Below are 16242 nucleotides of genomic sequence, written 5' to 3' on the forward strand. Positions count from 1 at the left end.
AAAAAGAAGAAATGATAAAATTTTTAAAATAATTCTGCACAGATTAACGGTGGTCCTTGAATGGGCCTTAAGGCCCACATAAGGATCCATATGATTTGGACCGTCACTAGGAAAAACAATTTAAGAGAAGGACAAGATATTACGGAGTATAAAGGAGAGAAAGTTGCATTTCTGTGTAGACCAATAGTACTTTACGTCTTTACATTACGTGCTATATACTTTATGATATAGCATAAAAAAATAAAATATTAAATTAAAATAAAATAGAGGGAGAGTATGAGCCGTCTGATGAGTTAGAGCATCCAATGATGAGGATCATGATGTAATTGGGCTGTTCAAATAATGATGGGTCATTCTCCTTTCGTTCCTTAGAGTTTGATTCGCTAATTGTAAACTTTACTTAGACCCTCTCCAATGATAAGACTCAAGTAAATATTTTTAGAAGAGAATATTTTGCAATGTATATCAATAAATTGGTATCTAAACTTAGCAACTCCAAAAGAAAGTTGTTAAATTTAGATACTCAACTTTGAGTCTCATTTGACAAAAAATTGTGGGTCCTTGTCAATAGTCTAATATATTTTGTAACTTATTTAAGTTTACCTTTTTTTATTATTATTTTTTAATTTTATAATATTTGATATTAAAAAAAAAATAGATTTGATGGGCCATAAATGAAAGTGACATTTGTATATTTTAGAGCGTATTACCATTGGGAAATTAGACTTTACATGAGTTGCTAAATTGAAAAGCGGGTTGGGTATCACCATTGGAGGTAAAAAAAAAACAACTCATTTTGTATTTCAATACTCAAAGTTGAGTCTCACCATTAGTCTCACCATTGGAGATGGTTTTATAGGAATGTATGGAAAAAAGAATGTATGGAAAAAGTGTCAGTATGAGAGAGGAAGTGAACTAAATAAGATAAAAGGGGTAAATAGTGGGTGAGTGTAAAAAAAAAAAGGGATAGAGTATGGGGAAAAGGGGTAAAATAGCAACAGAAAGTAATGGTTTAAAAATGATATTAAAACGAATTTTTCAGGAATAGATGAAGTATGTATCCATGAATTCTTCAAAAGAAAAAGATAAGATAAGAAATTAGACCATTCTCGGGCCATCCTAACCCATATATTTGGATGACCCGTTGACCCAATGGTTATACCTTTACCTTAAAGATGCTTTGGGCCTTTTGAGTAGTTTTATCCATTCCTACACACGTTATAAACGCATAGCACTCTAATCACTAATGTAAAGTGCAAAACATACAAAATCCAAAAGGTTCATCCCTTCTCCTTTGCTTCACATGGAGTAATAAAGCTAAAGATCCTTACCTTTATGATAAAATATGGGTGTTGTCCGACACTTTCACGTGTTCACGTCGGAGAAGAGTCATATAAACACAAGTATATTTATTCCTCACATAATAGAGAGAATTAGGAATGTAATTTAGAGACGGAGGAGTAGCAAAATCATGAGATGAACCGTTAAATAAATATTTATATAGTATAAGTTATCTTTAATTATAATTCAATAAAACAATAAAGCACACGTACAGTATTTTTTTTTTAAAAATAGATAAAATATACTAGTATAAATTTGAATATATCACTGTCGATAATTAGGTCATTAGGACTCTCTTTAAGCTATTCTATTAATATGGTTTTGATGGTTCAAGGCCAGGAGAGTAAATTGTGTGGACTGAGGGCTTGAAAGTAGCCCAATCTTTTGGAGTTATGTACTTGGGCTTGAACAAAACTTTCATTTAATTTAATCAAATCGTACTCTACTGATTATTGATTATATATGCTCTTTTTTCTCCCCCTTATTAATTCAGATCATTTGTGTCCATTTATCTTTGTTTTAATCAATTAAAAAGTAAGGAATTAAATTAAATTATGGAGGCTATCTTTATTCTTTTCATTTTTGTAAAGAATTAAAGTGAGTCAATTAATTCATTGACTAATCTTTTCAATTAAATGAAGACTCTAAAGTGGATGGAAGAGTCAGGAAACTGACCTACCCAAATCAATAAGGTTCATGCAGATTTAATTCATTATATGAATGGTTTTATAAAATGGATTACTCCGTATTTACTAGCCCTCCTCCTTCGTATGGCGTAGTTCATGCAAGACCCTACCAATCAAGGATTTTTGTTACCCCTAACTTAAATACCAAGTAGTATTTGACATTATTACAAATATATACAATAAATACATACAATTAAAATTGTTATACGAAGTTTTTTTTTTTTTTTTTTTTTTTTTTTTTAAAAATAAAATGCCACCATCAACAAAAGAAAATTAGTCTAAATTGAACAAATTCTAGTGTGTGTATTATCCTTGTTTTATATATGTGTATCACGAATTAAACTTATCGTATAAGTCAAATTTAAGCTCACAAGTTATAATATCCGTTTTCATTTGCTGCATTTTTATAATTTGTAAAATGTTTGTTTTATGATTCCTCAACCATGAACATAATTGGTATTTATTTAATTAGTTAAATTGTATCCGTCCTAATCACATTAATTAGCCAAAGTCATCCTCGACCTTAAGGGTGAGTGGTGAGTCTACAACATGCACGTCATTACGTGCATTTCAAGAACTAAGTGTCTGTCATTTTAGCGTCATGACTTGGGACCTTATCGTTTTTCATGCACACTTCTTGTATTTTTATACACCACTAACATAGACCTCTAAGTCCTCTATAGTTTAACGTTACATGTATGTGGAGGACAAAATATTGACTAATACTTGTATTTTGTAAGGTCAGAAATGAAATATTTGTAAGTATAATACTCCGTAGATATACTTATATGAAACATGGGACAAACTATGAATCAAGGCTACTCCGTATATTTCTTATGTATTTGAGTCGGGATAACTGTTTTACAATAGGAAGTATAAAAGTGATTAAGGGTCTGTTCACATTTTCAAAACTGAACTGAACTGAATTGAATATTTTATGAGAGAAGGAAATTAAGAGCTGAACTGAATTGAATATTTTATGAGAGAAAGAATTTAGGAGCTGAACTGAATTGATTGTAACTGAACTGAACTGAAATTAAGTTAAAGTGAACGGACCCTAAACATAACTTCACCATTATTACCGTTATCTATTATTGCCTATTAAATGTGTGTATGTCGTGATAATATATTGATTAATCGATGTGATCGGAAAAACCCAACTTGTTAGGCAATTGACTTTTTCGATTAGAAGTTTAGTTTATCCTGTTTTGCATCTACACAAGAGAAAGTACAAGATGATTAATATATAGTTATGATGGTCAATCATACACTGCTTTAGCTACCACCTCTAACCAAAAAAAAAAAAAAAAAAAAAGTACGATGCTTTCTTCTTCAGTAAAGGTGGGAAAAAAATGAAATGCATGAATATGTTGGGTACCAAATTGGTCCAAATCTTTGTTAGCTCTCATTTTCACTTTTTAATTAATTACGCGTCAAACAACATTTAAGCTCTCACTAAATTTTCCACTTTTTTTTTTTTTTTTTTTTTTTTTTTTTTTTTTTTTTTATCTTGTAATATTAATAAAGTAGCTTTGATTTTGACTATTTATACAATACTTTACCGACAATAAAGATGAATCAATATTATCAACACCCCTCTCTAGCTCATATATACCAGTATACCACTGATTTTCTGAATAATATACGGAGTATAACAAAGTTATATTATGATCAACTTTGAATTGTTTAAACGCTTATGATATTTTTCAATTTCAGTCATTTACCAAATTTACTATATTGGATTTAGGCATTTCATGTTGTTGGTGATCTAGAGTACTTGTTTAGTAGATTTAACTTTGTAATTAACTTGTTAGGTTTTAGTGTTAATTATTCTTCTTTTTATATGACCTAACCTAACAATACATGTTGTACGTGGTTAAAGAACTAGTTTGCAGTAATATTTGATAAATAATTTAATGTTCATGCTCAACAGATCAGTTTTGGGTTTAGCTTCATCGTTTCCATCAAAAATGCTTCATTGTTATCATCAATAGTAAACCTCCAAAATCAAGAGTGAAGTAATACTGTATGCAAACAAACACCAATATAGTTTGTTAATTTTCGATTACTATGATCCATACTTATTGATTGATAGTTAAAAATGTTATTAGTCAAAGATTTGCAGGGCAATAGACATATATGTCCAAGAGAAATAAAACGCATGTTCCATATTAAAAAACGGGGGAGTACCATCTACACATTAAAATTTGACAATATTTTCTAAAACAACTTTAGTGTGAAACTAATGCAATGATATATTCTCAAAGACAGTTTCTTTCTACAAAAGCGGAATCATTTTGAAAAAAAATACACCCTCAAAAATCATAAATTATACAAGTAACACTTTTCAAATACAATCTTTTATTTTTTTTTATACAACTTTAAAATAGTTATACAATTTCCTAATTTCCCCACCTCTTTCCCAAAAAGAAAAAAAGGGACAATGAATTAAAAGCCCGTCAAAGAAGACAAAAAACACCTTCTCTCAAATATAATGTCACATTCACATTTTTCTTCAGCCCAAAATACACACTAACTCAAACAAACTCATCCCTCACTTTTCTCTTCACTTCTCTTCTTCTTCTTCCTCTACTTTGTATTATCTCTCTCTTCAAAAAATCATGGAATTTGAAGAAGCAGAAACAAACACAACAATTCCAAAACTACCCTTATACTCACTAAAAAACCAACAACAACGTTATTCAGGAAATCTGACATCACCCTTACATACATCAGCTTCAGTACCCTTCAAATGGGAGGAACATCCTGGAAAGCCCTTACCTTGTCTTACACTCGCTCTTCCGTCAACCGTGACTAACACCGTTAAGTCCTTAGAATTACCTCCTAGGTTACTCAATGAATCCAAATTTACCAAAACACCCTCCCCTACTACTGTCCTTGAAGGTCCTTATAGTAATTTCACTTCTGCTGTCGGAAAATCTTCATCTTTTAGGTTTCTTAGGAAAAGACAAGGCTCTTTTGATGGTACCTTTAGTTTGTGGGGTAGTCGAGGAAGTAGCCCTGAAAGAGGGTTACTTGGGACTATTGTTCTTAGTCGAAGTGGGAGTAGTAGGAGAGAGAATAAGGGATTGTTTGGTTCTTGGAAAAAAAAGGATTTCAAGAGTAGTAATAATAATAGTAAAACTAGTGAAGTTGTTGATGAGGGTAATTTCGTCTTTCCAACGTTGGTTTCTGTTGATGATGGTGCTACTAGTACTTGTACTGGCTGTGACGGTAACGGTAACGGTGAAGGTGGTGGAACATTTGTTAAGGTTTCAAAGATGAATAGTAAGAAGACCAATTTCTTGGGTTTATCACAAAATAAGTCTCATTTTTGGGTAAGTTTTTATGTTTTTGTTTTAATCTTTAATTGATTTTGTTTGAATTAGTAATGAATTTGGCTAAAAAAAAAAAGGTGAGAATTTTGATTTTTGTGATTTATTGGAGTTACCAAAGTTGTCAGAAATGTGTTTGTCATGCTGTATAATCTAGGAATACTCTGTCTTAGAATTGATAAGTGGATAAAATATCTTACTGTATTGTTAGGCACTCCCATTTTCAACGTTTGTCTGTGTAAAATTTTCAATTTTCAATTTTCAATTTCAATCATTATAAATTATACTCAGTAAAAATTTAATAGTTTAAAAATATACTGTGAGACAAATTTAATATAAATCACTGATGATAATCTAAACTTCTAAATGAAATTCGTAAATAGTGTAAGAGTTAAGTGTTGCGAAGAAATTCGGGACAAGTGTCTTGACTTTGAAATTTCATAAACTTACAAAAACTTGATAAAAGCCAGAAAAGATGGAAAGTAGGGAGTGTGGTGATTGGATGTGTATAGGATCCTAAGTTCCTAACCACCATATGTGTGGCACCTGCTCTGAGTTCAATGATAGAGCTGAACTTCAGAATCACCAGATATAGAAGTGCCCATTATATTAAGGGTTTCATTAGTCAAACACTCAACAATTTAAAGAAAACGAGTTTGACTATTTAACTAACAGTGAGGCCATTAATAGGGGCGTGATTCCAAAAGTGGTTTTAACCCGAGTCTAAGTATAATTAATAAGAGTGCCTATTAGAATGTTTCACTTTCTATTAGTTGTCTAACTACTTTTTTCAACGAGTAGAGTTAAAGTACTTTCTCAAATTAAACAGCCTTAAGTGAAGAGTGTTTGAATTACACTCAACACCTACTACACACAAAGGATGACTATAGTTATAGATCATGCTTCTCACAATAAATAAAGATTGTTGGAAACAATGTAGTATATTCAATTGTAAGTATTTGATATGGAACTTTGTTTCAGAATGTATATTCTGTCTGTCTCCTTTAAAGTTTGGACCATCAAATTGAAATATATATAGGCCAAAAATACATTTACATATACATAAAAGTATAATTTTTGGGACCAAAGTTATTTGAATTGGAAAAGGCAGTGCGTTTGATATATTTTGAATTTAAGCTCGACCTTTATGGCTTTATGTTTTGGCCTTCTAAAGAGTTAGCAACCCTTCTTTTGTGTCTTAAGATCAGGACATCAATACTTACTTAGAGTACACATAATTTCCAACCATTTTGGGGCATATAACTAGGAATTTTTATTACGTAGTATTTTTTGACATAAATTACAAGTTGATAGTACCACAGTAACAATTGCTTTAGATAGGCAGATAGCAAACTAATTTTACTCACTCCTTTACTACATTAGGCGATAACATATCTAGCATTTATGTTGATATATATGTTAAGAGTTTCTCCAAACTAAATCAGGGAACAATTCAGGATCAGATTGAACATCCAAAATTAGATCAAATAAAATGATTCAACCACAGAGATAAGTAGAAATAATTATACCGATTAACCCATAATCCTTATAGAGTTGGTCAATTTTGTACAAGTGTTGGATACGAGTACATATGTAAATGATTTACTCGTAATATTAGTAACATAATTTCAGCCAGATACAAGAGATCAGTATAAACATTGTACAAAGGCATCCTTTTGTTACATTTCATTATATCCAAAACTAAGATATATCAAGAGAATTATATTTATGTGGAGCCTAGGAAGTGTAAATTAATATCATGTTCCTTAATGAAAGATAAGTCATTGATTACTACTACCTCTCTTATTGGGTGGGTGGGTGGGAGGGTGGTAGTGGTTAATTACCACAGTAAGTGAGAAAGAGAAATGAGTGACAATTATAAACTTTCAAGAGTCCATTATCACTTGATAAAGACACATAACAGTGCTTCATTTAGAGGTCATTGCTAACAACCCCTATTTTTTTCTATTTCCAATTTGGAAATCTAAACAACCAACAAAATGACAATCAACAAACTTGCCATTGTAAACAGTCCACACCATTAGATACTGTAAGGATATATGCTTATTTTTGTTATATTGTCCAATCCATCATTATCAAGGTTGGTTTATGGTCCTAATTCTTAAGAAAATCATACCTTAAACGTGCTGGGTTCATAATGCAGTTTAATCTTTTCTATTTATAGGAATTGGCGCATTGATTACTGATAAACTCGAATTACATTAGTACAGTAGTAATCAAAGATCTCATCAGGACAACTTTATCTAAAAGATGGGTAAAATCGTCCAATCTCTGTATCATACTCCGTAGTATGATAAGTTGATAACTCTCATTACATCTTTGCATATGTGAGTAATATCAAGATATATTTTGGAGATTGGATGTTTTTGTTCATCTTTAAGAGTCAGTTATCATCCTCGTGATTATTTCTCATATAATTTGTAAAACTCGATTAAACAAGTGCATAAATTATTATTCTTTGCCACCTACTAAATATATTGTAGGGTCATCAATCTTGTCTTTGGCAAATATCATGTGCAAGCATTGATTTAAGGTGATTAGTATTAATCCAAGAAAGGTTGCTAATATTGCCTTGGTTAGTCTCCTAGTATGACTTTTCCTAGGGAGCTAAAAAAGGATACGTCGATTTGTGTGATGTAGCACCAAATTGGAGCATAGGGTCCATATTAATGGTCCTACAATAACATCATCACACTGTCACACTCAATAGATTATTTTAGAGCCTATTGATTTTGTTTTAGGTTACAACTACTAAATTTATTATTATGCCTTAATTCTAATCATACTCTATAATCACTCATGAGTAGGCCTTAATGATGTTTCTGTTTTGTCATTATTGAAGATCTACCTCTATTTTCTTGCACTTAAATCTATAAATATGTCATATCAAGAACAACAATTTTTAAAATATCCATTCTAGATATTTTCTTTGATGTTACTTTTAACACAAAAAAATAAACAAAAGAGAGAATACCTCTAATAAAAGTTAGAGAGTACTGAGAACCTAATGAGGATCAAACCCTTGTCATATTAAGGGTAAAATCGAAGGTTCAACCAAGAGTATTAATTAAGTAATTAAAAAAATGGAGATTTTCATTAAGAGTTCTTTGGCAAGAGTAATTATGAGAAAGTGTATAGTTTACTGAGTTAGAAAGTGATAGAAATATGCTTCAATCATATACTAATTGAGAATATACAAGAAAATATATTCAGACAAGAAAGTTAACATTAAGAAGCCCTCCTCTGGATAGATAAATATACGTAGTAAATTGAGTATATGTTAGTAAAGCATACTACTCAATGTTTTAATTAAAAAGCTGAATATACTGTGTATTAATAAATGTACTGAAAAGTGAGAAACTCTTAAAATGGTGCAGGCTGCTATATATGGGGCTTTCAAGCAAGTAATACCGAGCCCCAGGAGGAGTACGAAGTGGAAGAAAGATGCCTGGTAAAACCAACACATCTCCATCTTTTGGCAGTAACAAGTCTCTATCGGTTTGCCACCAACCCAAATGCCTGTGACAAAACCATCTGCTCCATACCCCTCTTCTTATTAAAGCTCTCTCGCGATCTCTCTTTTTCGCTCCCTTTGATGAAAACGACTCGAATTGTCGAATATTCAAGGCTGTAAACACCAAAATTTTATCATTTTCTGCAGTGTTTGTGATAGTATTGGAGAACATACAGTTAGAACTCTTAGAAGCTACTGAGTACGGAGTATGTTATTACATGTTATGCTTGATTTGCGTTTCAACTTGTATAAAATTTTACTGGTACTTGTAAATTAGTACTGTATAAGAAGTTTAGTAGTCTGAAATTTGAACATCCTGTTCTGGTTACCTCAATAAGGAGATATCACGAAGTTGAAATTTTAGCTAAATTTCCGAGCTCTCTTTATTCTAGCTTAATGTTAGCTCTTATCATTCTAGCAGTATTAACAAAATAGCATAACTAAATCCTACTATTTACATTCCCGAATTAGGTATAATAGGATTGCGAACATAGTTTAGTTGGTAAGGTGTTTGGATTAAGTCGCATTAACACCACCACTGGCTATGCGGCTCCTTATGAACCTAAAAGAAACAATTTGGTAGGGCGTTTAGAATATGGGACCTTGCTAAGAGTCTACTACTTAGTATCTATGTTCATAAATCTTGCAATAAACATGAAAATGACAGTAGCAGGTATCTCTTTAAGTGCCAACTTAAACCACACGACGTCTTGGATGAAAAAATCACCAGAAAGTAAGATCATAAGGAAATGTCATTGGTATCAATTTCCTCAATTCAAGGACACTTGAGAACGAAAGAGATAAACAAGAATCAAAACAAATCTTAGTCATATGTCAAGTTACTCATCCTACAAATTTTGTAAAACAAACCAGAAAACAAAGACGAACAACTGCCAAACTAGACAACTCGAACTGCATTCGTTCCCAAAACCATAACTTTCCTCTAATTCTACCAAGTCAAACCACCATAAACATCATCTCAACAGTACCTTTGAATAGCAGGCAGTTAATGCAGACGCTAACTTTCTATAATTAGACAAGGTATACAGATGATGCTTTTACTCATCTATCAGTAAATAAATTGTTATTCTCTGATATCACCAACTTGAATGTTCATCTTCTCTTTGACAACAAATAGGCAGGTTATGCATTAATACAATCTTAATAAATCATTGAATTTCTTGATTTCTTCTCAAATCTAAGCGGCCAACTACATACTTTATCTTAAAATCGCAACTATACATGGAGTCAATTTAAGTTATAATATTGTTCATATCAATTGCAAAAGTTTGATTAAATGCAGCAATAAAAGCAAATCCATTACATGTACTGTAGCTCAATTAAACCAGGTCAATTACAGGACAACAAAGACGAATAACTTCTTTAACGGCCTGTAACTTCCAAAAGAAAAAACAATCAATGTATTTGCGACAATATTCAGATTGCAACCACATTTTCTCTCTTTTCTCTCTCTTAAATATGATTAATTGATGACATTGACTAACAAATAAAAGCAACTGCATTGAAATACACTGATCAAGCTGCTACTTACCCAACGACTAGTTATCATAATTTGGTTTCAAATAGAAAATGGCATATATGTACTTACCAAACTGCTAAGCCAACACAAAACCTTCACAAAGAATTTACTACTAACTGCTAGATTGCTAATGTTAATGCTATTACTAATTACTCCCTCCGACCCATATTAAAGTAAATGTGGAATACTCCATATTATACTTACAATCCCGTAACACTTTTTACGCTCTCTTTAAGTTCTTAGTCTTTGCTTTGTATAATTTTCTTATCTTGACTAAAAGTTTTTGCTGCACAGTTCCCATTACCATGTTTGTTTAGTGCTGTTATGGAGGAGATAGAATATAACTGCACCAATCTTCCCATTATAATAAGAAACAGTGGAGAAGAGCATCTCATTCCTATCACCAACATCACTAAAATAAATCACAAAAAGTCCTATATTGAGCCTATTGGCATTCTCAAAAAAAAAAAAAAAAAAAAAAAAAAAAAAAAAAAAAAAAAAAAAAAAGCCTATTGGCATTATTGACAAACTTGCATTGACTTCTGTCATTATTTGTCTTAGTCAAAAAAGCACTGAAGCTGCGCAAAAACTAGTGGCATTGGCATTCTAAGTTACTGTACTAACTGCCTATAGTGGAGTTCACTAGTCTTCTATAGTTGGGACTTGGGAGGTTGAGGAAGAAAACGATAGCAATAGAGGTTTTACGCATTTTAGAAGGTTCCTACAGGCTACACCTTGTACAAATCGATAACAACATAACCTAGTATATATGTATAATCGCTTCCACCCATTGTAAGGAGGCATACATGTCTCTTGTCTTATTTTAAAATCCCTTGTATCACCAAAATTGGATGGCAGATGGCTGAATAAGTAACCTACATTCTCCCATAGTTCCTAATGTATGTCTGGGTCAACAAACTTTGCTCACAATCTCGGCTCATGAGAATTGTACAAGAAAGCCTCAATAAATTATTTATCTTCAACATATGCTTGCTGACTATAGCACAGAGCTTATATTATCCTTGAGCTAGCTACTACGGCATTTTCTGGCAAGGTATTGCAGCTAACTATAGAACAGAGCTAATTTATCATTTTGGAAAGTGTTAATGTAATATTTTCTCAGAATTAAGCTAATTAAAGGTTAGTACTCTCAAAGTTCTCACGGTTGATGGTAGTTTGATGAGGGAACACTAATTAAATCAGCACTGGAAAAATTAGCATTTGAAATGGCATGTAAGTATGTAACGGAGTTCTTCATTAATCTTGTGAGGTAATGGATCAAAATAGTGAAAATATGGAGTGCAAAACACACACACCATGAATTTCAGATCCGAAGCTTAGGTAAACATATTTAAGTACAATCAAAATGGAGAAACATGAAAAACAGTATATCTAGCTCATACAAAAAATGGCTTATTTCCTATGAGAATGTATCTCACATTAAAAGAAGACAAGAGAGCTTCAAGAAAAATCAAGACTCACATCCATGATCTGCTTCATTCTTTTCTACCAACAACACCAGCAACAACCTACAAATCCAGATGATAAATATTATCGTGTAAGCGATAATCCATAAACACATCAGATAAAAGAGTGTGAACTGTGAAGCAGGTGCACAGCTAATTTGAGCATCCAGTTACCCAGAACAAAGTACTCTGTATAAGCTTACTCTGTGGAACAGACCGAGACCTATAAATCAACAAAGAAACTATCCCACCATCTTTAAAAAAGTGCTAGGCAGAAGGCAAGGAGTAATTTGAATTCCATTACACATTCAGTTTCACCTAGGTACATCCAGGATATTATTTTATATATATTATATCGAGAAAACTCTCTATATCTTAAAACCAAAGAATCAATACAATCTTAAAAACCATTAGGATAGTACCATACATTGTGGTAATAGACTAATGGGTATGAATTGGTATATAAATTTGTAAGAAAAATAATGTCCATTCCCATGGCAATGATAGCTTACCCCGAGTTAACTCTTTTTCTTACAAAATTTTCATTGCCACCAGTTACTGCTTGGGGGGTAGTATTAGGACGTAATGGACAATTACGGGGAAAAAAAAAAAGTTTGGGGATGAGGATGTTAACTTTAAAAATAAATAAAGGATGTCACTTTGCTTTCCCAATTACACTTAGAAGTTAGAACTCATTCTCATTACCGCTATATAAAGCTGGCTACCACACGAGCTGACAATGGAACAAACATGACACATTGTGATCAGCGTTTAACTAAAACTTGATTTAATATTGCAATCAGGAAAGTGCCAAAACAAAATTAAAAAATCAAACAATAGGCTCCACAATGAAGGGAACATATCCAAAAGGTAAACTTCTACAGAAGAATATATTGTGATCTATAGAAAAGGAAGAGCTTGGTATTGTTTGTAACATGGAGCAAGAATTAGCATGAGAACACATAAGACACTTACATCATTCAAAGGGGGCGGAGGTACTTGGTTGGCTGCTTTCCTAGAATCCAACATAGGCCTCACCACAGCTGGAAGGAAAAGCCCTGAAGAGTAAGACCAGAAAATAACAGTGAGAACACAATTGTCGATAAGCCTAAACTATTGAAGATCAAGTTATTACAGCTTATAAAATTCTAACTGTTAAGAAGCCAGGCACACCCAATGTATAAAAAAGCTCAAGGCGCATTGAAGCGAGAGGGCTGCGCCAAAGGCATGCCTCAGCACACCTCTTTGAAGTGAAGCGCACTATTTGGCCAGTTAAAAAAATTTGGCTGAAGTTTGGCTCAGGTGCGCCTTGTGCACTCTTGGTGTGCCTCATACGCTTTTTGTGAGCCTAAACAAAAAGCCTCGCCCTCACCATATTAAGCGCATACCTTTAATTGCCTTGCACCTCAGCACCTAGGCGCACTTATTCAAACACTGGGCACACCAATGAATTTGTGGTGTGTTTCAATAGCCATAGTAAGCCTCCTCACAATCCACATCCAAAAGGTGAAAGAAAAACTTATGTCACTCATTTTACACTACCTATCTCTCCAAATCTTATACAACCACAGTGTTATACATTTGCATTTGAATATCATACAAGTAAGCATTTAAAAAGTATTCTGCAGTGTGAATCATGAAAGAAAAAAAAAAATCTCTTTGCAATTCTAACTTACTGTGGTAGATTGTCATTAAACTAAAACATGTTTGAGCTTTCAATCCTTTTCAAAACTACTGATACGAGACAAAGAGTAAAAAGTAATCATAAAGTTGATGGTCTAACACTAAAAAAACCAAAGCACATACCACTGTATTGTTATAGAATATGGACTCTGGCACCAAATCTTAATTTCTAACACAATTGAATTGTTTTGCCAGAATAGATAAATACACCAATAGCAAGGGTACACAATAGTGTCAAATTCACAGCACATTAACCGTTTTTTACGGCCTGAGTTGCATATCTATTAAGCTATTCTCCTTAATGTCCTTATATCATGTCAGTTTTACACTATTTAATTTTCTTCAAAAGATTGTTAGGTTGAGAGAAAAACATTTTCCCATTTCCCATCTTCTTTTGTTTGGTTTGCACGAAATCAGACAATATTTTCCTTTTCTAAGGAAGGGAAGACACATTTTTCCTTGCTCATGTTTTCACTTGTCTTCGAAAAGTCAATTTTCAATGAAAGTGCTTTCCATCAAACCAAAGCGTCTAAGACCATCCAGCCAATATCATAATCATATTGGCACAATCAGTGTTCCAAAGTCCTAAAACAAGTCAAAAAAAACTTTCATATTCGCCAAAGAACACAATCAAAATTGCATGGAAAACACTTAGAACATGTTTGGTTTGTGTATTTTTTAGATTGAAAATGGATTCGATTAAACCAATACCGTTACCAAGTGTTTGGTTAGAAGGTTCAGTAACAATTATCATTACCTAAGGGTAATGGTTACCTCTCATTTGTCACCTCTCAAAAACTTGGGGTACAAATACTCTTACCCTCCTCAAACACAAACAAAGGGAGTAAAGATTAACTAATTTCTTTCTATGGTTAAACCAAACAAATAAAAAGGTACTGTAATAGTTAAATGATTCATTTCCCCCCTCTTATTTATTTCCTTTCCATTCCGTTTCCATTATTCGTACCAAATGCCCCCTTTATTACTGAAACATTTTATATTACACAGATTTTAGTTCTCACCTCAAAACCTTAATTAGACTGAATGCCAACATCCTAAGATACTCTGACAAACTGATAGCTAAAGACCTTAACTTCCTTCCTGAGATACCTAAAATGCTGATAACAATCCAACCTAGACCGTAAACAATTACTCCTTAACAATTAAGTCCGTTAAAGACGAGGAAAAGAAATTAATGGGATACCATGTTGAGCTCAAAATCTTATAGCATCTGATAAAATTCCTACAAATCAAGTCTGAAATGGCTCAGCATCACATAAGTTAAAGCTAAACAAATTTACGCCAACAAAATCCTATCTAAACTACAAACAACTTGTAGGAAAGTCGTCCTAAATAGCTCCATTTGTACAAATACATTGAAAATCCTGAAACCAAAATTTAGGAATTCCTAAGTTTAAGATGCTAATTTGAGCAAATGATCCAATTACATAATACTACCAGAAGTCGCATGGCAATCAATAAATTTAGGGATATGGCTAATTATTAGATCAATCAGACAATGAATTGGAAATCTAGTAACAAATAACAGGCTGATCAAAGTTAAAGATAAACGAAATTGAATCGGGAAATAAAAATTAGGGTTTAGAAAGAGGGAAAAAAAATACCAATGCCACCAATAATGCAAGAAGCAGCGACGACTGGTTCTTCAGCGACGAACATCCTGAGTTTCTGCATTACTCCCATTTCTCCGACTTCTCACTTTTTTCTCTCTCTTTCTTTCTTTAGGTGTGTTTTTGTGAGTTCGGAATTTGGGTGCGTTAATGGTGGCTACCAAACGGACCAAATTGATTCACCTATTTGCTTATTTGGTTCGAACTTGGGCTTTTGATTTCCATCTATTAGCCTAGCCTTTTTAATTCTTTTATAGTTTTTTTTAATTGTTTCACTTAAGGTGAATAGTTCGAGCTTGGCTTGGTCAAAATTTGGTCAAAGCTCAAATCATGGTGGCTTGATTCGGGCTTGAGCCCTTAACGAGGGTTTGAAAAGCTCGTGAATCAATTCATTGATCTTATTATAAAATAAAAATTAATTATAATAAAAACTCATCAAACTAATTTACAAATCAAAGGGTAATAGAGTCGTTTTAGCTACTAAATGAGATATTTTTGTCATTTTATCTAATCAATGGGATACCTTTGTCATTTTATCTATTCTTTTATTTAACAAAAAAGTGGCTAATAGATTATGGGTAAATTCATAAAAGAACAATTGTGGGTGATCAAAGATAATGAGGAGGATTGTAATATACTTGACTTTTGAGAAAGGGTAATTTTAATCTATAGTCATGATTGGGCTACTTAACCTTTAAGAAGGGTATTTTCATCTTTAGTCATGATTGGGCTTGTAGACGAATGACGACATGTCGTATGAGATTCAAGGGCTTGACTTCCCAGGTTAACACGAGTCCACAAGATATTGTTCTTTTTAAACTTAGCCCTGCCCTAATTTGATTTTTGTACAACACATAATTCCTATCCAAAACTCCAAAAGGCATCTACTAGTGAGGTATCAACCTCTTATAAAGAAGGCTTTGAAATCTTCAACTTTCAATGTTAAGGGTCTGTTTGGTTAAATATATTAAAAAATAATAATTTTGAAAACTAACACCAGAATAAGTGAGAATTGATCTCACATC

General features: G+C 32.6%; 2 protein-coding genes across 2 annotated transcripts; one reads left to right on the forward strand and one right to left on the reverse strand.

The window, feature by feature from the left end:
• Nucleotides 1-4301: 4301 nt before the first annotated feature.
• LOC110714029 (uncharacterized protein At4g00950-like) lies at nucleotides 4302-9266 on the forward strand. Its single transcript, XM_021892489.1, has 2 exons — nucleotides 4302-5365; nucleotides 8761-9266. The coding sequence occupies exons 1-2, from the start codon at nucleotides 4649-4651 to the stop codon at nucleotides 8836-8838; spliced, it is 795 nt and encodes a 264-aa protein (XP_021748181.1). The 5' UTR covers nucleotides 4302-4648; the 3' UTR covers nucleotides 8839-9266.
• A 2405-nt stretch (nucleotides 9267-11671) lies between these two features.
• On the reverse strand, nucleotides 11672-15433 carry LOC110714445. The gene is made up of 3 exons (XM_021892959.1): nucleotides 15212-15433; nucleotides 12879-12961; nucleotides 11672-11966 (listed from the first exon to the last, which is right to left on the reverse strand). Exons 1-3 carry the CDS (start codon nucleotides 15288-15290, stop codon nucleotides 11934-11936), a joined length of 195 nt encoding a protein of 64 aa, XP_021748651.1. The 5' UTR covers nucleotides 15291-15433; the 3' UTR covers nucleotides 11672-11933.
• Between the last annotated feature and the right edge of the window lie 809 nt (nucleotides 15434-16242).

The sequence above is a fragment of the Chenopodium quinoa genome, unplaced genomic scaffold, assembly GCF_001683475.1.
Source record: "Chenopodium quinoa cultivar QQ74 unplaced genomic scaffold, ASM168347v1, whole genome shotgun sequence".
NCBI lineage: Eukaryota > Viridiplantae > Streptophyta > Magnoliopsida > Caryophyllales > Amaranthaceae > Chenopodium > Chenopodium quinoa.